The sequence below is a fragment of the Schistocerca cancellata genome, chromosome 1, assembly GCF_023864275.1.
Source record: "Schistocerca cancellata isolate TAMUIC-IGC-003103 chromosome 1, iqSchCanc2.1, whole genome shotgun sequence".
NCBI classification, from domain to species: domain Eukaryota; kingdom Metazoa; phylum Arthropoda; class Insecta; order Orthoptera; family Acrididae; genus Schistocerca; species Schistocerca cancellata.
The window spans coordinates 943,410,700-943,436,236 of NC_064626.1; the positions used below are offsets into that span (position 1 = coordinate 943,410,700).

General features: G+C 42.4%; 1 protein-coding gene across 1 annotated transcript in view; it reads right to left on the minus strand.

Annotated features, from left to right (window-relative positions):
- Window positions 1-1,642: 1,642 nt before the first annotated feature.
- LOC126116528 (uncharacterized) overlaps window positions 1,643-25,537 on the minus strand; it is a 158,573-nt gene continuing 134,678 nt past the window's right edge. The window contains exons 15-18 of the mRNA XM_049915036.1: window positions 25,277-25,463; window positions 14,647-14,838; window positions 11,659-11,876; window positions 1,643-1,812 (exon numbers count right to left, since the gene is read on the minus strand). Of these exons, the coding sequence (XP_049770993.1) occupies window positions 1,643-1,812; window positions 11,659-11,876; window positions 14,647-14,838; window positions 25,277-25,463 (767 nt within the window). The remainder of the gene's footprint in view (window positions 1,813-11,658; window positions 11,877-14,646; window positions 14,839-25,276; window positions 25,464-25,537) is intronic.

Below are 25,537 nucleotides of genomic sequence, written 5' to 3' on the forward strand. Positions count from 1 at the left end.
TAATGGTGTCATTGAAATTATCTTCTAACCTGGGACTCGTGGTGGCTTTCAGTTGTAAGCCTTTTGCTTTCCAAATGTTACTTATAGTTCTTTTCAGATTGTGTAAAGCAATGTCTCCCTTGTGAGGTGTAGGATGGGCATTGGAGGTCCAGCAAATGTTTGGCTTTGAAATGATCCAATGTCAATTGGCACCAACGGGGGAGCCATGACTGTAAGCAATACTGGGCCCGCAATGGACTGGGGCGGCTTCATTCTGTTTACCAAGTTTCGGTCATGGGACACTACCGAACTTGAGTGGAGCCTTGTATTTTCTAATAGTCTAAACCACTGTCATTGCATTTGTTTGTTTCACTGCATTTGTTTGTCTCATAAGTTTTGAATATTTATTTGCTTTCAAGGTGTGTAAATGGTCCCTCAAAAATTTATTGTTTATTGACTGCTCATGGAGTTTCTTTAAATGATTTTCCTGTGATTGAAAACAAAAAGGGGACCTGTATCAGTGTCTTAAGTATTTAGAAATCTTACGAGGAGTCTTGTGAATGTATGGTTCATCTAAATAATTTTTAATTTTATGTTTTTAAATTCGATTCACTGAAAGTAATGGATCTTGTGAAAAATTTTAATTTCATATTTTTTAATTCGTCCACTTGTACATAAAAATTTATAAAAGTGTAATTAATGTTTAGTCTCAATAAATGTTTGAAAGTGTTAGTCTGCGGTTTGACACCCAATCCTCATTGCACTGCCCACTTGGTACAAGATTCATGTCATTTACATCGTATTGTAGTAGGATTTTCGAACATACACTGTGTTCGAACATTGTTTGGTACCTTGCAGAAAACGAAGTACTGAATGATAATCACAGTCGATTTGGAAAATATCGTTCTTGTGAAACATACATACAGACAAATTAATGAGCATTATCGACCGTTTGCATGTTTCCAGATTATCACAAGGGTTTTATCACCATTGTTCAAAAGCAGCTTGTAATAAAATTGGATTCACGTCGACTGTCGTCTCGGATGTGCGACTAAATTCGTGATTTGGTGTCAGAAAGGCCACCGTTTATACCAACGAACATGAAGTCATCTAGTGAAAGGGGTTCGCTAGGAATATGTTATAGGCTCTCTGCTGTTCTGGTTCTAAGCAAACGATTTAGGAAATAAGCTGAGCATTTCTCATAGATTGTTAGCTGGTGATGATGTCGTTTACCGTCTAGTAAATTCTTCAAAAGATCAAAACGAACTGCAAAATGTATTAGAAAAGATATCTCCTAGGCGTGGAAAAAAAACAAATGTTAAGACAAAGGGTTTTTCGTTGCGGTGTGATCTTTCCACGCAAATTCAATCACCAACGCTGTCTTCCGAGTGCCAAAATATTTCGCAGACTCCCATGCACAATGCGCCCTCTGACAGACTCATAAGTATGAATTTCAGAGCTGTCATGCAGATGTAGATGTAGACTTGCTTTTCCTTCTCCTACCTGGAGGGGTACGAAAAACATAAACCGTTTAATGCATATGCTCAGCTCATATGAAGCGGGCTGCACTCTTTCCTTCACAGTAAACACACGAAACTGTTTGATTTTAAGAAAGGTGTATTTGGTTATGAAGTGAGACGGCGAAGACCTGTCGCGGGCGGCCTCACATGAGTGCGGCCGGCGGCAGCGTGACGATGTCGTGGCCGGCGACGGCGGCGGGCAGGTCCGGCACGCTGCGCACGCGCGCCCCCGCCTCGCAGCAGAACGCCTCCACAGAGCTGAGCGCGCGCACGTACACCGTCGTCAGGCCGCCCACCACCAGCAGGTGCGTGCCTGCGGACGTCATACCGACACTCTTAATATAATTACTGCTAATGCCTGAGATTATCAAATCTTAATGCTTTCCACGTTAGCTTCTTAATTTATTTACTAGCCGTCTCGCTGCAACTTCGCCTGTGCGAGAGTTAGACACACATATTGAACATGCTTCGTCATCTCTGTGTCTGCCTCTATCTATCCACCTCATCCTGCCGCTTCTACCCCTCTGTCTCCTCCCCACCCTCTCGCTATCTTCATCTCCTCCCCTTCTGTTTGTCTCCAGACTGTACCCAATCGACACGTGTAGCCCCTGCAATGCATTTCAGTGAAGCAGGATGAGACTAACTCCACAACACACCTGTCCTACAGCACGCTAGATATTAGGAGCTTGAAAAATTTATTTGTCCCTGATGTTCAGGGCCACTATGCAAAAGAGGTTTATATCAAAGCCAATACTACTCCAAGATACTAATCCAACATAACACATCTGTCATGCATGGTAACCTAGTTGTCAGAGCCTGGAAAACTGATTATTGCTTGACATGTAGACTGCCCTGTGAGACAGGTTGATCTGGCTTACAGATAATGTTCTCACAAAACATGCCTGTTGTGCAGGGCAGCCTATACATCAGGGACTGAAAAAACACTTTTTTGCCCGTATCTACATTCCTAGTGGAGCTACATGGTTATAAACCCCACAGCGCTGATGCTCATGAGGACTGTCGCTTCTGTACCAAATTTGGTTGAAATCAATCCACGGGTTTGGAAGGAGATCCTGGACTTTATAAACAAAAGAACTAAAAACTTAAGAAAACACAAAAAACGCAATTAAAATTGTTAGAGAAGCCATATTGTATTTAGGTTATGTTCCAGATCTCCTCCTAAACCAATGGATCGTTTTTTACCAAACATGGTACAAATATCACTTACTGTATGGAAAAGAACATTGTGGGTGGCAAGAACCAACAACCTCCTATTGAGGTGGGAGTGATGGTGTGAAGGGAGAAGGAGAGAGAAACAGATGGACAGGCAGAGAGGGGGAAGGAGATGAACCCAGATAGGGGGAGGAGGAGATGAACAGAGAGACAGAAAGGAGATATGGGCAGAAATGGTAGAATAGGATGTAGACAGAGATGGGAGATGAGGAGGGAAAGTGATGGACAGGGACTGGGGGAGGAAGCGATTGTCAGAAAGAGGTGGAGGAGAATATGGACAAAGAGAGGGGAGGAGAAAATTAAGGAGAAGATAGAGGGGGAGGAGCAGATGGGCAGAGGGGGGCAGAAACAGATGGATGCAGTGGGGAGGAGCAGATAGACAGAAAGGGGGGGAGGAGGAGGTAGAAAGAGAAAATGTGGGAGGAAATGGACAGAGAGAGGGGAAAGAAAGAAATAGAGTAACATGAGATTGTAATTAAAGCACAACTAGGCAACAGTGGGTACTCAGGTAGTCTACCAATAAATAACACATTACAGAGAAAAGTTCTCTACTACTGCGAGAAACTGCTGAAAGAATAGAATGAAAGTGCTACAAGGCAACTTAAGAACTGAGGCTTTATACTCCTTTCCTTTCAGATCTGCTGGAAACCCACTGAAAATGAAATCTGCACTCATCTGTACAATGCTTTAGGAGGTGTTATGTAAGCACATATAGTTTTCCCGTCTAGTGTTAATTGAATGAATGTTGAAGTTTCCTTTGGATGGGTCAGTATTGTGAACAAAAAATCCCATGATGGAATATATGTACATGGATGACAGAGTTACAATCCCCAGCCACCTGAACAATGGCTTACACGACGTTTGCAAAATGGCCCCGCATATCGGTTTGACCGCCCTTAAAAGGGCTACAAATTATCTTGCTGAGTGTACAGAGTTGCCCCAAAATATATCATCATATGAGATAACAGACTGAGAGCAAACAAACCTTCGCGTTTCAGTATCAGACGCACAGTATTCTTGTAGTGGAGATAGGAACATTCAGTTTCTACACAATGCCTTAATACAATACTTCTAAGAAGACTTTTCATGGACTCCCAATCCTAATAATTTAAATTGGACTACTTCAGACTTTTGAGCATTTTGAGTCAAAAAAATTTCGCATTCGCGAGAGTTATGTGACACAAACTGCATGCATTACATTTAACTGTTAATCTGTTCTCTGAAAGCCTCATACTGATGTTACCGACTGTCGTGTTGATTACTTCATTTACATTAGCTTCCAAGTTTTTTTCTGATCGCCCCTTATATCTACAAAACAGTAAAGAAGCCTGTAATATGCAATAATCAAAACGTAGAATACACAACACAAAGTAATGCATCAACCCTCAGACGAACCACGTACACTTTTATCACGGCGTATTCAATCTGTTTCGCCAAATGCAGATCTATTCCCTTACAGGCATTGTTCAAAATTTTGTCCGTCATGATCATGGTATACTGTTACACCGACACTGTCGACTGTCTTACACACTCAAGAATTCCAGCAATTTGTCGTACTGCTTCCGCGGCTTCAAAAATATTAGTCAATAGTGAAAGTGAAACTGGGACGAAATAAATGTTTGATGACTATATCGACCACACTGATTACGAAAACGACAATGAAAAACTTGAATTGGTTATCATTAAAAGGGGTGCAGTTCATTATAATTATATTTTATTAGCGACCAGTGTCAATCCCTACCCATATAAACTTCTTAATCCCGCTGATGGTGGACAGAGTGATGTAGTTTCAGCCAACAATAGCTATGAGTAGTTTCTCGCTGTTTTTAGCGCGGGCTTGTAGCGACAAAGGGAAGGGGAAAAGGAAGGGAGGAGCGGAGCATGTTTCATTTAAGTGTAGTTACAAGCTGTGTTCTTTTCGTGTGTTGGAAGAACGTGTTACTGAATTGTGTGAGGTCACTTTAATTCCTGTGATTCAATATGCCTCGCAAACGGGTATACAGTGCTGACACATTTGCAGACAGGTTATATTGAAATCGCAGAGGAGGCCAATAACGTCATATATTAGGAAGGTGTACAGACTGTACTTTGGCAGAAAAATCGGTGACCAGAATAAGCGCCGGCCGGTGTGGCCGTGCGGTTCTAGGCGCTTCAGTCTGGAACAGCGTGACCGCTACGGTCGCAGGTTCGAATCCTGCCTCGGGCATGGATGTGTGTGATGTCCTTAGGTTAGTTAGGTTTAAGTAGTTCTAAGTTCTAGGGGACTGATGACCACCGATGTTAAGTCCCATAGTGCTCAGAGCTATTTGAACCATTTTTGAACCAGAATAAGCCCTGGGCTCCTCATGTATGTTGCATATCTTGTGTCTCGAGTCTTCATTCGTGGTAGAATAGCAAAAGATCTTCCATGAACTTTGCTACACCCATGATCTGACTAGAGCCATCAAACCATGTGAATGACTGTTACTTTTGTATGATAACTCTATTACGGCATGGTATTTCTAGAAGAAAAAGTCTGCCTTGACATGTCCTAACATACCGCTGACCATGCGACCACTGCCTCACAGAGACAAGCTGCCTGTTCCTGTCCCACATGATAGTGATAGTGACGAGGATGGTAGTGACACTAGTGCTGCACCATCACTTTCAAAAACCCAGTTCTTCGAAATATCCTGATTTTTTTGTGTAACAGTATATATAAAGATACTGATTAAGTAACACAGTGTGAACTTCCTGATCTAGTGCGAGATCTGGAATTTCGGAAGGTAAAGCTGACTGGTGGGGTGAAGACTACAACAATGAAATTGCCTTGATAAGACGGTAAATGTGACTGACTTCCGTAACTGCCATATGCCATTCCTTCCTTTTTTCGAAAGCGAAAAGAACTTTGCATTTTGTAATAATGTATAGGGACTAATGGCAGCTGTTAGCTTTGACTATAACAAAATGATCAGTGGAGCTTGTTTAGAGACTCCTCTAAAGTAAGTCTCAAATTAGTGCCACTCCATAATGGCAACATGTTACCATCAATTCCAATCGAATATGCAGCTTACATGAAAGAAAGCTGATGTTCGCCGATGACATTCTAATTCTGTCAGAGACAGCAAAGGACTTGGAAGAGCAGTTGAACGGAATGGACAGTGCCTTGAAAGGAGGATATAAGATGAACATCAACAAAAGCAAAACGAGGATAATGGAATGTAGTCGAATTAAATCGGGTGATGCTGCGGGAATTAGATTAGGAAATGAGACACTTAAAGTAGTAAAGGAGTTTTGCTATTTGGGGAGCAAAATAACTGATGATGGTCGAAGTAGAGAGGATATAAAATGTAGACTGGCAATGGCAAGGAAAGCGTTTCTGAAGAAGAGAAATTTGTTAACATCGAGTATAGATTTAAGTGTCAGGAAGTCACTTTTGAAAGTTTTTGTATGGAGTGTAGCCATGTATGGAAGTGAAACATGGGCGATAAATAGTTTGGACAAGAAGAGAATAGAAGCTTTTGAAATGTGGTGCTACAGAAGAATGCTGAAGATTAGATGGGTAGTTCACATAACTAATGAGGAAGTTTTGAATAGGATTGGGGAGAAGAGAAGTTTGTGGCACAACTTGACTAGAAGAAGGGATCGGTTGGTAGGACATGTTCTGAGGCATCAAGGGATCACCAATTTAGTATTTGAGGGCAGCGTGGAGGGTAAAAATCGTAGAGGGAGACCAAGAGATGAATACACTAAGCAGATTCAGAAGGATGTATGTTGCGGTAGGTACTGGGAGATGAAGAAGCTTGCACGGGATAGAGTAGCATGGAGAGCTGCATCAAACCAGTCTCAGGACTGAAGACCACAACAACAACAACATGAAAGAAACATATGTAACATGAAACAATTATTTTTACTGTGATTGAACTATGACAAGTTTAAATGGCATATTTCTGAGGATCTGAAAGTCACAGGCATATTACTTGCGCTACAACATGGCTCCGCCAAATTCTATCGCTTCTTATGCCTCTGGGATAGCCACGTCAAAACAGTTCATTATAAAGAGGAAGATAGACCTCAGCGTCAATCACTTGAGTCAGGATCTCACAATGTTACGTACTAAGCACTTGTCGAATCCAGAATCATAGTACTCCTTGCTTTTCATTTAAAATTTGGCCTAATGACAAACTTCGTTAAGGCCATGGGCAAATATGGGAAAACAGTTCTCTATTTGCGCGAGAAATTTCTACGACTTAGGGAGGCGAAAATAAAAGAGGGGATTTTCGTTGGCCCCCAGGTACGCAAACTGTACAAATACGAGCATTTCAACACCATTCTGACAAGTCATGAAAAGTTAGTGGCGATGCATTTCTTCAAACGTCAATAAGCTTCCTAGCAAACAAGAGGGCAGAAAACTAAAACTATCTTGTAGCAGATCTTCATTTCTACAATAGACTGGGGTACAACATGTCTGTAAAGTTGCATTTTCTAGATTTCAATTACGACATCTTTCCTGATAACTTTGGTGCTGTAACCGACGAGCAAGGAGAACGCTTCCATCAGCACATTTCGGACACGAAAATAAGACACCAGGGAAAGTGAACTGCATCAGTGTTAGCCAATTACTGCTGGACATTAGTCAGGGGATCACCATCATAAAACTACAAACGTCAGGCAAAGCGGTTGCGCCTTCAGTATATCCTTCCTCCGAAGGATAACACCAAGGTAAATGATGTATAAGCTTATAAAGGCAATAGCATAAAAGTACCATAACTTCAAAACGAGAGATAATCCTGCATTTTCATTAATAGTTTCGTTATCAGCACACTCGAAAACATATATATTAGCTGTTTTCATGCCAGTTACAAAATAAAGTAAAATTTTATTGGCTAATATATTCCTAACAAATAGATCAATCGGAGTCTCAGAAGTAAGCGTATGGAACACGTTTGTTTCCAAACAAGACACACAACATGTATCATCGATTTTTGCACTGTTGCGCTAATTTTCAGTGCAATAGACTTACAAAGTTAACCGTGGCAAAAGAGCAAACGAAATTCAATAACACCGTTAGAAGCCGCCAGAGATCGTCTCTGAACAACCTCTGAAAGTTCTGGCTCATACTTTACATAAAAAAAAAAAACAGTGAATGAATCCACAGTAAGAGTCCAATTTCTTTCGTGTTTCTTGACGCGGGAGGACAATCTTCTGCTTCCTACTTTCCATGGAGTGAGACATTGTCGGCCATTCGCGGTAATTTAAGATTCAGCATAACAAATATTTTCTGAAAATAAAACGATGACAATAACAGCAATTTCAAAATAATTTTGAAATACGAGAATATCGTATGAAAGTGTCTGATATAGGCCTATTGATGAACATGTGAAACCAGCGTGTCTCTCCTATTTCAGCTCCAACTTTTTTGTTGTTCCTTTCTATTAAGTCCAAACTTTACAGAGACTCTTGTACAGAATGAACCCGACGTCCGGCGACAAAACTTCGGAGATTATTAAGGGATATTTTCTATGGTGTTATGATGGACTGGTACCTTTGCAGTGGCTCGTAACAAATTAGCAATGTAATTACGTTTTCTTCCGGTTTGTCGTTCCAGTTATCTTTATTTATTTGAAAGAAACCAAATGTACTTCGCATAATAACGTAAGTCTCAGATATGGTTGTCTCCTCTGCGGGAACTTGCACTCACTGAAGCTATTCCGCTAATTTTTCAAAAAAAAAAAAAAAAATTGGTGCAAATGGCCCTGAGAACTGTGGGACTTACCATCTGAGGTCATCAGTCCCCTAGAACTTAGAACTACTTAAACCTAACTAACCTAAGGACATCACACACATCCATACCCAAGACAGGATTCGAACCTGCGACCGTAGCAGTCGCGAGGTTCCGGACTAAAGCGCCTAGAACCGCTCGGCGACCAAGCCGGTGCTAATTTTTCATCAGTAAGACTATTCATACTGCAGTGTATCACTGTTCACACACAGCCATCACTGTCGGAAAAAGAAACCAGAGACAGAACCGAGCAATGCCAAATGCAAGCTTGAGGGCGAAGGGAAAGTGGACATTACCGTAAAAAGCAAGTATCGTGAGTGAATGGAACAAGTTTGTATCCAAACAAGACACACAGTGCATATCGTCAACATTTGAACTGATATTGAGATCTTTTCAATGAAGTACAGATAGGAAATGAATGGTTGTAAGAACTCAAACGGAATGCAATAAACCACCAGAGACTACGGGTCCATTACACCAAAATTTTCAGGAAACATCCCTGAACATTGTCTGAAATCTTGTTAGTTAGTTTTGGTTTTACCTTGTACAATCCTGTATCAGAGCCCGTGGAAGATAGAATGTAGTGGATAATTTCACTGAATTAAAAGTTACAAAACCCACTGAATTAAAAGTTACAAAACCACGAAGGGAGGAGGGAGGGAAGATAAGGGTTTAGCGCCCACCACTGCGATCATGATTATACGTAATCTTCCACTCTACCCAGGTACCTGTGGAAGCTTCTTCTACTTCATTTAGAGTAGAGTTGTGTGGGGTTTTGAAGGAGGAGAGTGGAGCCAGCGATAGCCTGTAGCTCTGGGTCTCAGTGAGGTGTTGTCGGGTGAGTCAGTACCAAGAGCATTGCTGCCAAGAAACAACGATCAACATTCGAAACTCTGACTGGCACGAAATTTTAACTTATCACAGACGATACACACGTTGTATACTGCGCCAAGAGTGAAAGAATATCACACCAGTAACACTGTTGAACGTATTGTGATACCAAATTCCGTGTTACATTTTTCCTCGCAAGACGTCTAATCCCATGTCATTATAGTACAGCATGCTGTCTCAACGTGTTACGTTATCGAAAGGAATTATAAAAAATATTGAATCTGAAAATTTCTGGCAGATTAAAAACTGTGTACTAAACCGGGACTAGGGCCTGGAGCTTTGCCTTTCGCGGGTAAAGTTAAGATCAGCCTTCACAGTTTTCCGGTTCACACATTATGATAACACCGTGGATAAAACACTGTTCACAAAAATCTTGTTAGCTGCGAATGGTATACCATTCCTTGTCGACACATTGGACAGCTCATGGTGATGCACCAGCAAATCGGGCAACTTAATTCGCGGAGTGATCATGGGTCCATCCAAACACAATGATGCTATTTTGTCACTCTGTCGCGTCTGCATCTCGACCCATGTAACTACACTCATGCTAATAAATTAAGGATAATGCTGATACATGCTGAAACATCGCTCTGATGGGTGGTTTGCGGGTCTAAATCACCTCGGGGTATGACCATGCGGTGCATTTGACCTACGGTCGTCGCACGGTGGCGCTGGCAGCAGTCTACATACGCAGAAGTGTGTTGGTGCATGTCAGAGTATGATACAGCGAGTAAGTGTGCAGACGTTTTCAGACGTGCTAATGGTGACTGTGTGTTGAAAATGGCTCAAAGAACACATATTAATGACTTCATGGGGGGTAGAATACTAGGGAGACTGGAAGCTGGTCAAACACAGCAGGTCGTAGCACGGGCCCTCCGTGGGCCACACAGAGCGGTCTCAAGATTATGGCAACGATTCCAGCAGACAGTAAACGTGTCCAGTCGCTACAGTACGGTACATTGACAGTGTACAACACCACAACAAGACTAATATCTCACCAGCAGTGCCCGCAGATGGCCACGGAGTACTGCAGGTAGCCCTGCTCGGTACCTTACCGCAGCCACTGGAACAGTTGGCTCTGGATACACAGTTTATAAATGACTGAACAGACATAGTTTATTCGCCCGGAGACCTGAAAGGTGCATTCCACTGACCCTTGGTCACAGGAGAGCCCGTAAAGCCTGGTGTCAAGAACACATTACATCATTGGTCCCAGGTTATGTTCACAGACGAGTCCAGGTATAGTCTGAACAGTGATTCTCGCCGGGTTCTCATCTGGTGAGAACCAGGAACCAGATACCAACCCCTTAATGTCCTTGAAAGGGATCTGTATGGAGGTCGTGGTTTGATGGTGTGTGGTGGGATTGGTACACGTACACCCTTGCATGTCTTTGACAGAGGAACTGTAACAGGTCAGATGTATCGGGACGTCATTTTGCAACAGTATGTCCGGCTTTGCAGTGGCGCAGTGGGTCTCACCTTCCTCCTGATGGATGATAACGCAAGGTCCCACCGAGCTGCCATCGTCGAGGAATACCTTGAAACAGAAGATAACAGGCGGATGGAGTGACCTGCCTGTTCTCCAGACCTAAACCCCATCGAGCACGTCTGGGATTCTCTCGGTCGACGTATCGCTGAACGTCTTCAAACCCCTTGGACACTTCAGGAGCTCCGACAGGCACTGGTGCATGAATGGGAGGCTCTACCCCTGCAGGTGCTCGAGCACCTGATCCAGAGTATGCCAACCCGTTGTGTGCCCTGTGTACATGTGCATGGTGATCATATCCCACATTGATATTGGGGTACATGCGCAGGAAACAGTGGCGTTTTGTAGCAAATGTGTTTCGGGACGGTTTTCTAAACCTATCACCAATACCGTGGACTTACAGATCTGTGTCGTGTGTGTTCCCTATGTGCCTATACTATTAGCACCAGTTTTGTGTAGTGCCACGTTGTTTGGCACCACATTCTGCAATTATCCTTAATTTATGAGCATGAGTGTAGCTAATTCCAGGCAATCGAGTGACTCATATCCAACCGTTCACTGTCGTGGTTTACAACGGCGGTAGTGGGTGACACTGCCCACAGTACTCCAAAAGGACAAGCGTTTTGTTTTGAAGGGGTGACAACTATTGTGTGTGTGTGTGTGTGTGTGTGTGTGTGTGTGTGTGTGTGTCAAGGGTGTTTCTATTGGCTGCACATTACGACAGTTGCTTCAGCAATGGCTGCTTTGTTGAAGCTTATGAGTGCGGCAGGAAGTAAGCAAAGGCTTACCTATGTAGCCGACGGCGTGTCCGTGTCGGGGAACGGAGAGCTTGGCGCGCACGCACCAGCGGCCCTGCGTGGGGTCCCAGACGTCGACGCTGTCGATGCTGCCTATGGGCGAGTCCCGTGTTGCCCGCGTGGCGCCGCCGGCCAGGAAGAGCGTGTCCTGCAGGCACAGCAGCCGCGAGAAGCACACCGGCTGTCGCAGCTGCGCCGACATCGTCCACCTGGTGGCCATGTCAAGCTGCTAAGGCTCCGCACACCTGATTCAACAATGATATGCGAGGTGGCTAAACAAAACACCACCCGTGCCAACAGCCATGTTAATCTGGAATCGAGTGGTAATCTTAGATCGGTGCTGACAAACAATACGGCACAGCTGGGAAAGCTCTATGACCGCTTCCTTCCTTTAAGCTCAACAATCTTAAACTGGGAATGGATTTCGTCACATTATGTCACAAAAAGTTTTCGAGAGAAATATACAGCGCCGAATTTAACTCGTCCATGTTCATAACTGTTGTCCAGAAATCTTTCGCAGGTTATTTTTATCTCCACAACAATCAATATGGTACAACTCGGTGGAATACATTCCCAGTCACTTGAAATACTCAAACATTAGCCCTTGATGACGTATCACGGTTGTGAGCTTAGAGCCATCAGCAACAGCGTCTGGGCGCAAATGCATCTGTCATGAATTTTATACTGATGTTGCCTAACTCCACTATGGTCCCACATAGACAAGCCCTGTGCATTTTGATCTGGTGATCTCACCGAGCATTCTCACCGTACAGGAAAGAAAAATTATGGAGGAATTTGTCATTTTCCAGTAACGGAAACGGAGGCCATCTCTTTGAGTAACTATAGATAAGATTCGACTATTATTTAGCTTTCAACTGAACTAGGCCCAGTGACACGTCATAGCTTTGACTGTAAGCACATTGCTTGACAAATGGTCAAGGCACCAGGGAGGCAGTTCTGACGTTGTGGTCGACAATGGAAGAAAGACTGAAGAGAATTCAAGACACGTTCATAGGATTTGTCGACCTGGAGAAAGCGTTTGACAATGTCAGATGGTGCAAGGTGGTCGAAATTCTGAGGAGAATAGCAGTAAGCTATAGGGAGAGACGGGTAGCATGCTTTATCTACAAGAACCAATAGGGAATAATATTAGTGGATCATGAAGAACGAAGTGCTCGGATTGAGAAGGAATACAGGGATGCAGTCTTTCGCTTCTGCTGTCCAATGTATACATCGAAAAAGCAATCATGCTACTAAAAGAAAAAGCAATCGTGCAACTAAAAGATAGGTTCACGATTGGAATTACAATTCAGGGTGAAAGGATGTTAATGATAAGATCCGCACATGACACTGCTATCATCAGTGAAAGTGAAGAAGAATTACAGGATCTGTTCAATGGAATTAACAGTCTATTGGGTATAAATATTGGTTGAGAGTAAATGGAAGAAGTATTGAGTAATGAGGAGTAGGATAACTGAGAATAGTGAGAAATTTAATGAAGTAGATGAAGTTAAGGAATTCTGCCACCTTTTGAAGCAAAATAGCAAATGAGGGACGAAGCAAGGTGTATCAGAGGCAATGAGAGCATTCCTGGCCGAAATAAATAGCATCTGAGATGTGGTACTACAGAAGAATATTGAAAATTAGGTGGACTGGTAAGAGAAAGTTCACAGAAGCGGCGAAAAAGGAAGTGCTCGTGTGTTGAAACCACAGACTTGAAATAAAGTAGGATGATATGGTATGTATAGATGCATGTCTGTCCAAGTTAAGACTATTGCGCAGCAGATGATCTGTTGTCAGCAGGGACTACTGTTCTAGGTTTCCTGTAAACATAGTTGTGCTGCGGTACGGTTAACAAGTACATCACAGTGTGCCATGGAAATGGTGTGGCAACTGGAAATGCTCTCAAAAGCTGCAGTACGCTCGACAATACTATTCTTGTGAGCAAAAAGTCTAAATGTCACATAGATCCACTGTGAAATTCTGGTGATGTATGAAACATTGCAATGTGAATCGAAATTTAACCAAAGCCGTACATTCGTAGGCGTCGCTGATCAGGAAATCCAGACCTTCTACCACGCCATGTCCGTCTTTTCCTGACAGAGGAGCGGATTTCTGTAGTCTAGGAAATGAACGGTTGGCAGAACGTTCCGACTGTTGTTTGCAGAGGCTTGGTGACTGTGATAAAATACAGTATCATATATCTGTCTCACTTAAAAGTATAATGTACCATTCAATAAAATTTACTTCGTCTGCCATAACAATGTGTGACTTACTTTTTAAAGTGCCCTTGGAATTCCAACAACTGCAATTGTTTGTTTCGTGCGGAACCGTGGTAATGAAAAATCTCACAGTTTCGCTTTCGAAATAATTGGGTCATCTTATACAAACAATTACAAGTGTCTTTTTTCATTCAAGGAATTTCCTCACTGAATACAACTGTCACGTAATAGTTCTCGCCGGTTTGATGTACAGGATTAATGAAAAGTCAAGCTGTGTATATCTGATGAAAATAAGCCCTAAAACTTAAACTGAATGTACAAGTTGGTTATGTGAGTGACAAACCGTGGCTACTGTAAAAGTGGAACCATGACATACTCCTAGAATTCGTTGTCACAGTGTGTCGAAAGTAAGACAAACATTTGTTTGTTTATGCCCGCCATTTTTGTTTCCCCACTACTATGGCACCATCAATGGGTTTCCGATTTTATCTGTGGTGCTAAACGAGTGACATAACACGTCTAGACTACCGTAAACAATGTTGCTGTTTGAATAAAATGGTCCTAACGTTGGACGTAATGCCGTATGTAATGGGATATCTCGATGAGTGTATTCGACAGTATTGCAATGCAATATGCTTGTCTGTGTAGGTTAATAAGTATTATTCGTACAAATATCAAGTTGTGAGTTTTTGATTCCCAAGAGCATTATCGCTATCCGCGTCGTACTTCGGCGTGCCAGTAGTTTGTGTATGCTTACGCGTTGCTGCGGGGGTCGTAGCACTCGACGGTGTCGGTGATGGTGTGCGAGCGCTCGCCGTTCATGCCGCCGGCCACCCAGAGGAGCCCCCGGAACTGGGCGGCCGCCAGACCCATGCGTGCCTCCCGCATCGGCGCCACGTACTCCCACACGCCGGACACGGGGTTGAAGCGCTCCACCGACCGCAGCACTCTGTACGCAAACAGCCTAACTTGGTACATGTATCTTGAAACTGGCAAGCTATGGTCAGGCTGATCGCAAACTACTGGATTCGATCGTAAATTTACATTTTCTGCAAAACAGAAAAATACGTAAACACAAGACCTTTCATTGTTTTATACATAATCGTTTGAGAACACTGCGGCTATCTTCGTAAATGTCACTGAAGAAAAAGTTGCAACTAGAAATTTTTTTTCGATCAATTATTTGTTGCACAGCAGTAACTACTGTAGTTTCGGGCTTAGACCGATCGCCAAGTGGAGCAAGGATTTCTCGAACAAATTTGAACGTTTTGTCCCACAGTGTAACAGGATATTCGATATTTCCTGGTTTACAAAAGCTTTTACATTATTTGAAAGATATTCACATTTTACTTACTTGAGGAAAAGTTTTGCCTCATACATTATAGCATATAGGATGGTTGGCTATACCAAAGACCAACATGGCACAGTAATGGAATATTTCTATACCTATGATGGCTCTTATCGGAAAGATTGCTATTATCGAAAAGATTGTTGTCCTTAGCCTAGATCATGATGAAAGCCATATTACATTTTATTTTTAAAAAGAGTGATAATTTCCAATTAAGTCTTTCTTTCTTTTGTAGGATAATGATTGGTTTTACTTTTTGATTAAGTAACTACGCTAATTATAACAGTATACGAGTACACATTCTCTCTGTCAGTACGAATGTACAGGACTTGGATGAAATTTTGTACGTACACTTGGTTTCTTAACTCTAGCTGAAAATATATCTACCAAATTCCATCCAACTCCAATAATTCGGCGCTGATAAGGAGAATTCGTATGCTGCCGTAGTGACCTGAGTTAGTTAACCAAAAAGAAAAACCAAATATCACCCTCAAAAAAAAACTTTTCTGGATATTGCCATCAGTTTTTATTTATTTATTTTTTTGTAATGAAGGGTATAGTTTTCATTGCGATCGAGGCTAAGAAAAACAACCTTCACAATAATAGACATGATAACCTTGGAGGTATTCCACTAAAGTACCATCAAGTTCTTTGGTACAGTCGACCAAATTGCTTTACAAAAGCCAAATCGAGAAAATTTTATGGATTGTTCTAGTAAATGATATATAAGTGCTCTTATAGGGTTTTGTGTTTTCTCCGTTTTTGTAGCGCGCGTTACATTTTGTCTGATACTTGTCTCCCAATAAGATATTTGTCATTTTCTTTATTCCGCGTTCAGCAGTATCTCTTCGGCGGCCACGGCGGAGTGATCTCGTGTCCGCTTGCACCGCTGCTTCTTAATAGAGCTTAGTATTGATTTCCAGGCCTTACTGAGTTCGTAACCAGTGTCCCTGCTGACGAGGTTGTCTGTTACGCGAATTTCTATGGCCTCTTTGAAGATGCAGTCCCTGTAGTTATTTGTGAAGGCTAGTACTTTTTCTCGTCATAATTCGCTGAGTGTCCAGTGTTTAAGCAATGTTCTGCTAGGGCGGATTAGCTTGGTTGGCCTAGTAAGATGTAGTGTTGGTATTCTTTGCATTGATCCACTTTACGAACTGCTTGGCCGATATAGGATTTGTATACCCACGATTTCTTGAGGCCGACATCCTCTTTCACCGTTCCAAGTAAGACGCGCGTCTTAGCCGGTGGTCGGAAGACTGTCGACCTTGTGTCGCCTAAATAGTCTCCCTATTTTGGATGACACGTTGTCTGCAAAAGGTAGAAACACCAGCTCTTTTCACTCGTCTTCCATTTGTTCTTCATCTTGGTCCCTAATGCGCCTCTGTTGTCCGAAGGCCCTTTGGACTTGGAGGTTGCCATATCCATTCTTGCAGAACACAGTATCCAGGTGTATGAGTTCCGCTGATGGGTTCTGTTCGTCCGAAATCGTATATGCTCTGTCTATCAAAGTGAGAAAGGATAGTTGTCCATTTTTCTCGATATCCATAGTGAACTGTAACTTATTATGGATGGAATTTGGATGTTGTAGAAATATTTGTAGTTGATCCTTTCCATGTGGCTAAATTACAAATGTGTCGTCCACATATCGGAAGAAACATACATGCTTAGGTACGGCATTTTCCAGGGCTACATCTTCGCAATGTATACCTCAAATGAACCAAACGTAAAGTAACCAGCACCAACATTGTACACTGCGCACCCTTCAAACTTAATGCAATAGGTTTACTTAACTTCCAAATATCACAATAACTATGAGCAACATCGAAAAATTGACACTTTATCATCAAGATGTAATGTGATACTATAATATACAAAAAAATCGGTTTATTGTGTCAGTTACTTTCTTCTGAATCGAACGACAAGGATCATATAACGAAGATAACCCATACATCGGAAAAAATTTTTTTTTCAATTTCTTAAAGGAAAAGGAGAACCTCTACCGAAAAATTAACTCCAGAATTTCATGAATCTTTTCTTATACACGGTATTTCCCACAGTAAGAAAATTGGGAAACCCATTTTTTGCGTATACTGCAATCAGCCAGGAGCCACGAACGCTTCGTAGTAACCGCTATTCAACGTGTCTGCCGTGAATGTCAGTCGCACTGCGGTGACCGCAGTGACCAGCCGCGTTATAGGAAGTCCACCATTAAAAAATCGTTCAATAAGCTTTAGAAAACTTGAATAATGTTTTGGTATTTCGCTGGAACCTAATGACAACAGAGTTGTAATGATTTTAAAATACAGTAAATGAACATTTGGAATTCTAGGTGTAGGCTATCAATTACAGAATACTTCCTTAATGTGAGACAGGAGCACAAAACCAACTATGGACGTTTGCATGATTACTATCCCTTTGTTCTCCTTTTCTTCCTCTTTCACACTTCTTCAACGCACAAATTACGTAATACATGTGATAAAATCCATCATATTCTTATACACACTGACCAGTCAGAACATTATGACCACCTACGTAATAGTCGGTATATCCACCTTTGGCACGGATAACAGCGGCGAGGCGTCGTGGCATGGAAGAAATGAGGCCTTGGTGGCCGCTGTAGGGAGCTGACACAACGTCTGCACACACGTCACCTGATTCCCGTAAATTACGTAGAGGGGGCCGATAAGCTCTTTCGCTATTTCAGTCACATCCCAGATGTGTTTGATCGAGTTCACATCTGGCGAGTTGTGGAAGGGGGCAGCACATCAATTGGAACTCGCCATTGTTTTCCTCGTACCACTCCATCACGCTCCTGGCCTTGGACATGGCACATTATCTTGTTGAAAAAATGCCACTGCCGTCGGGAAAATGATTGTCATGATGGGGTGTACGTGATCTGCAACCTGTGGACGATACTCCTTGGTCGTCATGGTGTCTTTGCACGAGCTCCATTAGACCAATGGTTGCCCACGTGAATGTTCACCAGAGCATAATGGAGCCGCCGCCAGCTTGCCTCCGATCCGCTGTACTGGTGTCAAGAAGCGGTTCTCCTGACAGACGACGGATTCGGCTTTCCCATCGGCATGATGAAGAAGGTATCGGGATTCGTCAGACATTGCAAAGCCCTGACACTGCCCCAACATCCAGTGTCGATTATCACTTGCCCATTTCAGTCGTAGATGCCTATGTCGTGGTGTTAACATTGGCATATGGATGCGTCGTCGGTTGCGGAGGCCTATCTTTAGGAGTGTTCGGTGCACTGTGGATTCAGACACAGTTGTGTTCTGCCCAGCAACATAGTCTGATTTTAGTTCTGTCACACTTCGCTACCTGTCCTGCTTCACCAGTCTGCCCAGCCTACGTCTGCCATCGGTAATGGGAGGTGGCCGCGCAGTCACGCGACGTGTGGACGTGGTTTCACCTTGGTTTCGCCACGCGTTGTAAACATTCGCCACAACACTCCTCAAACACAAGTCGTACAGTTTCGGAAATGCACGTGCCGATCCTCCGGGCCATCACAAGCTGCCCTCGGTCAGATAAATCGCGCACCTTCCCCATTCTACACTGATACTACATGCACCGTGCGTGTGTCTGATTAGCCGTCATTTCCTCGTTAGGTGACGCTACTATCGCCTGAACGTGTATATATCGATAGTAGGTCGGTGGTCATAATTCTCAGGATATGTATTTCCTGAACGTGTCAGCGTCTCTTACATTTCTAGTTCTGATCTTTGTGTTGTTAATACAGGGTGTTTCAAAAAGGACTTTTCAACTTTAAAAATTCATATAAATTCATTGAAAGAAGATATAGATCTGGGTATAATGTTATTTTGTAGGGAAATACATCAAGTTTTTTTTTTTAATTTTAAACTAAATATGTTGTATGTGGCTTTCGTTGGTTAACCTGCACACATCCCATCGGAAGTCAGTTTCTCCCCAAACTCGCTGTAGCATTGCATTGCTCAGTGGCGGCGTAACTCCTTGCTCTAAGTTTAAGTAGAGAAGCCATCACAGGAAGTAAAAACATTATTTCCTTGATGAATCCCCATAAAAAAAATCGAGTGGTGTCAGGTCGGGGAACGTGGGGTCCATGTAATTGGCGCATCACGGCCAATCCATTGACCTGGAAAGTGGTCACTGAGAAAATCCCGGACGTCAGCCAGACAGTGGTGTGGTGCACCATTTTGCATGAACTAAACATTTTGTTCTTGGTGATCCTCATCGATCTGTGGTATCAAAAATTGCTGAAACATATCCAGGTACACTATCCCATTGATGACCTGATATTTTCCCATGTCTTACCGAATACCCTGTTTCTACAAAACATTTATGTCACTCATAAATTGTAGGCCTATTAGGAGGATCTTTGCCGTACTTGGTACGGAAATTACGCTGAACTGTTCTCTCCGACTTCGATTCTTCAAACCAAAGCACGCAGCTATCACGCTCGGGTCCAGTGAAGGCAGCCATCTTTAACGGAACTGCCGCTGGCGTTCCTTAGGATGCGATTCCGCAGCAGCGAACTACGTGAGACAAAACTTAATGTACTTCCCTACAAATTGACGCTACAATCGCCTCTGTAGGTACTACGAATTAATTTATACGAATTTTCAAAATTGTAAAGTCCTTTTTGAAATACACTGAATAGGCAACAGTTTTGGAAAAACGATTGTGAACCGGTTTGTTCGATAGTACTTTCATTGGCAGAATGACGAAACGTTTCCCAGGAAATCTGCCAATTCGTCTGGTGCCGAAGCAGGTGAGTCCGTGGTTACCTTCCACGTCTATATCCAGACTTTGTGGGATTCGTATCCCAATCCAGCCATACTAAATTAGATATTCTGTTGTTTCTTTTAATCACTTCAGGAGAATGCTGCAGTAATTTCTACAACATAGCAAGTTCAACTTGTTTCTTCACCTTGAACAAACTGAGGAGCAGCCCATTGTACACTGGGCGTTGAACCCTAATCCTCGTTCCTTTCCCTTCCTTAAGTTACTAACCTATTGCAGTAACTGATGATGAGTTCATATCTTGTCTGAGACCAAGATTTTCAGCAGATGTCACGTTACGCAACGGCACTACCACAGATATTGCTTCGGCATCAACCACCATCACCTATTCTCTTGCACTTTAAATAGTCCTGTTCCCTTGTTTAGGCTTTCTATGCATTCTTTTTACCAACCTTCTTCGTATGGACATTTGGCGTGAATACACCTGACGCTAATATTTATTTTTCTCTCTTGCTGTATTTCGAGTTACTTTTTCTACACAACCAGATCTTTTCAAGTTACTTCTCATCTTGTTCTAAGCCGCTTTTCTATGGTTTGTATCCATTAGTTTGGTATCCAAGTGAGCAACACCCCTGACTTCTTTTTCGTTCTCTTTTTTAAGAATTCATTTCTTTATCCATAACCAAGAAAAGTTCTTAACATAATTATAATTTGCGAAAAGGTAGAAAATTAAGGAAATACGCCTTGGATAAACTGAACGAACGACAGTTTGTCGTGATTTCCAGAAAATACATTAGGCAACGACTGAATGAAATTGGGAAAGGAATAGAAATGGCTCTGAGCACTATGGGACTTAACATCTGTGGTCATCAGTCCCCTAGAACTTAGAATTACTTAAACCTAACTAACCTAAGGAAATCACACACATCCATGCCCGAGGCAGGATTCGAACCTGCGACCGTAGCGGTCACGCGGTTCCAGACTGAAGCGTCTAGAACCGCACGGCCACACCGGCCGGCAAGGAATAGAAAAGAAGACGAATGAGGAACCTGAGAGACGTAGTAGTGTAGGCTGCAGAGGATCACAGAGGTATAAAAAATAATAATAAAAGAGGCCTGATAGAAATCCTTGGAAAACACAGGATATATTGAATTTAACTAATTATTGGAGCAAAAATAAATACCTGGTGAAAGGGAATAAAGACGCTTAAAAATGAGATTGACAAAAAGTGAAAAATGGCTTGGCAGGGATGATTAGAGAAAAAATGCAAGCTATAAAAACATGAACGACTAGGGTGAAGATATATGTAACGTGAACATCAACAAAAATAAAACAAGATTAATGAAATATAGGGTAAGTAAATCAGACTATACTGGGGGAATTAGATTAGGAAATGAGACGCTAAAAGTAATAGACGAGTTTTGACATTTGGGCAGCCAAGTAGCTGATGTTGGTCGAAGTAGAGAGGATACAAAATGCCAGCTGGCTATAATAAGAAAAACATTTCAGATTTAGAGAAATGTGTTCACATATAACATAAATTTAAGTGTTAAGAAGACTTTTCCGAAGGTGTGTGTCTGTGGTGCAGCCTTGTACGGGAATGAGATGCCGGCGGTCAGCAGTTCGGACAAGAAGAAAATAGAAGCTTCTGAAACTCGGTGCTACAGAAGAATGATGAAGATTAGATGGGCAGATCGAGTACCTAATGAGAAGATACTAAACCGAACTGGGTAAAAAGTAATTTATGGCACAAATTGATTAAAAGAGGAGGGAAGTAGGAGGGGGGAGGGGTAAAAATTGTGGAAGGAGATGAAGGGATGAACACAGTAATCAGGTTTAAATGTATGTATGTTGCAGCAGTTATTCTGAGATGAAGTGGATTGTGTATTATAGACTAGCGTGGAGAGCTGCATCAAACCGAACTTCCCACTGAAGACCGCAACACAACTATGATCTTATTTCCTTCCGTCTTTCATGCAACTGTTTCAACTTCTCTTTCTCTATTTCCACCTTCATTATCTCTTGTTCTTTTCCTAAAGCTGTTCTAGTGAAGCGTTTTCTCAGCTCATAAGTACTGCCTACATATCTTCCGACAAGCATACTCAAATAATTTGGCGAGAGAAGGAAGATGAAAACCTCACTTTGAGTAGCGAACAAATATTTAAGCATTTCACATAAATGGTTCCAAAAGTCTCACATTGGTCGAGATGACACAGAAACTGGCACACAGATTACAACTACAATAGAGAGACCTAGCTTATGTGTCTTTCGTCAAATTTATCAACACTTTCGTATTATTCAACCTTTTGCACTCTACATATAATATGGACAACGCAGGATCAAAGTCTAAAACATAACATTTATACACACGTTCGAAATTAATTTGCACGGTTAAAAATTTTCAATTTAGACATGGTACCAGTCGCTGTTGTTCTTTCTTGTCAATGCACTAAATAGTTATAAGAGGCTGCTCATATTATCCGCGAATGATAGACTCTTTCTCTATTTGCTGTCAATTCTTTGGCCTTGGTGTTGAGGAGAGAGGGCGACGGGGTGGAGCATGGCGATTCGGAGGAGTTGTATTGCACATATTACCGACATTCAAAAGTTTAAAACATATATGTAACTTTTATTTTATTTTCAGTTGTGTCCGCGGCATAGATTACGTCACAATATGATATTTTGTATGAACAATTCGAGGTAAGCTGTAAATGGTTTTATCAGTAATCCTCCTTCTTTACTACAAGGTTGTCTCGGCTATAGCGCCATTCTCAAGTAAATCTGTAGATGTATTATTTGGTGAGTACATTTACATTTATAAACGTTGTACAGAAAGGTCAGTTTGCATACATACTTACATATAATTGGAACAGATGTCCATACTGCATCAGTAAGTAAACTGCCCATTTTCTATTTGTTGTTGTTGTTGTTGTTGTGGTCTTCAGCCGGCCGGTGTGGCCGTGCGGTTCTAGGCGCTTCAGTCTGGAACCGCGTGACCGCTACGGTCGCAGGTTCGAATCCTGCCTCGGGCATGGATGTGTGTGATGTCCTTAGGTTAGCTGGGTTTAAGTAGTTCTACGTTCTAGGGGACTGATGACCACAGATGTTAAGTCCCATAGTGCTCAGAACCATTTGAACAATTTTTGTGGTCTTCAGTCCTGAGACTGGTTTGATGCAGCTCTTCATGCTACTCTATCCTGTGCAAGCTTCTTCGTCTCCCAGTACTTACAGCAACCTACATCCTTCTGAATCTGCTTAATGTACTCATCTCTTGGCCTCCCTCTACGATTTTTACCCTCCACGCTGCCCTCCAATGCTAAATTTGCGATCCCTTGATGCCTCAGAACATGTCCTACCAACCGGTCCCTTCTTCTTGTCAACTTGTGCCACAAACTCCTCTTTTCCCCAATTCTATACAATACCTCCTCATTAGTTATGTGATCTACCCATCTAATCTTCAGCATTCTTCTGTAGCACCACATTTCGAAAGCTTCTATTCTCTTCTTGTCCAAACTATTTATCGTCCATGTTTCACTTCCATACATGGCTACACTCCATACAAATATTTTAAGAAACGACTTCCTGACACTTAAATCTATACCCGATGTTAACAAATTTCTCTTCTTCAGAAACGCTTTCCTTGGCATTGCCAGTCGACATTTTATATCCTCTCTACTTTGACCATCATCATTTATTTTGCTCCCCAAATAGCAAAACTCCTTTACTACTTTAAGTGTCTCATTTCCTAATCTAATTCCCTCAGCATCACCCGACTTAATTCGACTACATTCCATTATCCTGGTTCTGCTTTTGTTGATGTTCATCTTATATCCTCCTTTCAAGATACTGTCCATTCCGTTCAACTGCTCTTTCAAGTCCTTTGCTGTCTCTGACAGAATTACAATGTCATCGGCGAACCTCAAAGTTTTTAATTCTTCTCCATGGATTTTAATACCTACTCCGAATTTTTCTTTTGTTTCCTTTACTGCTTGCTCAGTATACAGATTGAATAACATCGGGGAGAGGCTACAACCCTGTCTCACTCCCTTCCCAACCGCTGCTTCCCTTTCATGCCCCTCGACTCTTATAACTTCAAAATGGTTCAAATGGCTCTGAGCACTATGGGACTTAACTTCTAAGGTTATCAGTCCCCTAGAACTTAGAACTACTTAAACCTAACTAACCTAAGGACATCACACACATCCATGCCCGAGGCAGGATTCGAACCTGCGACCGTAGCGGCCGCGCGCGCTGTTCCAGACTGTAGCGCCTTTAACCGCTTAGCCACCACGGCCGGCGACTCTTATAACTGCCATCTGGTTTCTGTACAAATTGTAAATAGCCTTTCGCTCCCTGTATTTTACCCCTGCCACCTTTAGAATTTGAAAGAGAGTATTCCAGTCAACATTGTCAAAAGCTTTCTCTAAGTCTACAAGATCGCTCTAATCACGTAAGTTTTGTTCGTATAGAATATTTTCACAGAACACTTTTACAGTTCGAATGATAGTTTATTCTCTTTGATGTTTTATGTTTACACTACAATGTTTGCTAGTCAGTGATGTTAGTTGACTTCACTGCTATTATAATTTTGATATCATGACCATTTTTGGTTTTCTGTGTGCTTTGATTTTTATCCGTTCTCGTTTTATAAGATGTCTTGAGAAAATTGATACTTCACGCTGTAATACAGGCTCAATGCCTGAGCATTAGTGCTGTGCACTTACTGTTCTCAGTTGTTTTCAACGTTGTTTTCTGCATAGCTAAGCTTGTATTACGGTGTTAAGTATCAGTTTTATTAGGTTTGCAAGTGAGCAATGGTGTATACTTTCCTGGTTAAACAGCATGTATACTATTAATAAACGTTTTTCCATTGTGAAGCTGGTCCATTATCGAAACCGGTAGTGAATAAAAGTGTTGCAAGACAGCACTTCTCCAAGAAAAGGTAGTGGTGATAATTTGTTTGCTATCATCGTTTTGTGGGGTTCGTCAGCGAGAAAAAGTTTCATAAATGGTTGGAACTATGTGTAAAGCTTGTTGCAAGGCGGTAAGTCCTATCATTCACAGATACTGGCTGAATAAAGTATGGGTATTCGCGCGTTGTGGCCTTCACTTGTATTTTATCCACACCCCCAGCCCTTTGAGAGATAGGTGGTTCTTATCCTCATACCAAATCTTTCCAGAAAATAAGTGATATGTTTTCTAACTTCGGTTGAAATTGGTCCAACGGTTTAGGAGGAGATGTGGAACATACGTACATCCATGTTTATAATATGTGATGAGGTAATGGGGGAAGGAGCAGCTTTACAACCTGCCACTACGGTCCTGCCCGCCGATGGCGTAGAGGCGGCCGGAGCAGGCGACGAGCGCGAAGCTCTGTCGGGCGGTGAGCATGTCGGGCTCGGCGCTCCAGGTGCGGGACGCCGGCTCCAGGCTCCAGACGGTGCTCGTGATGCCGCCGCGGCTGCGCGCCGCCGAGTCGCGCGGGTCTTTGCCGCCTGCGCGCAATCCCAAGTCCCACTCACTCTACTGTTCGCGTTGGGAGCTGTACAGTAGGGCATTTACAGCAGAA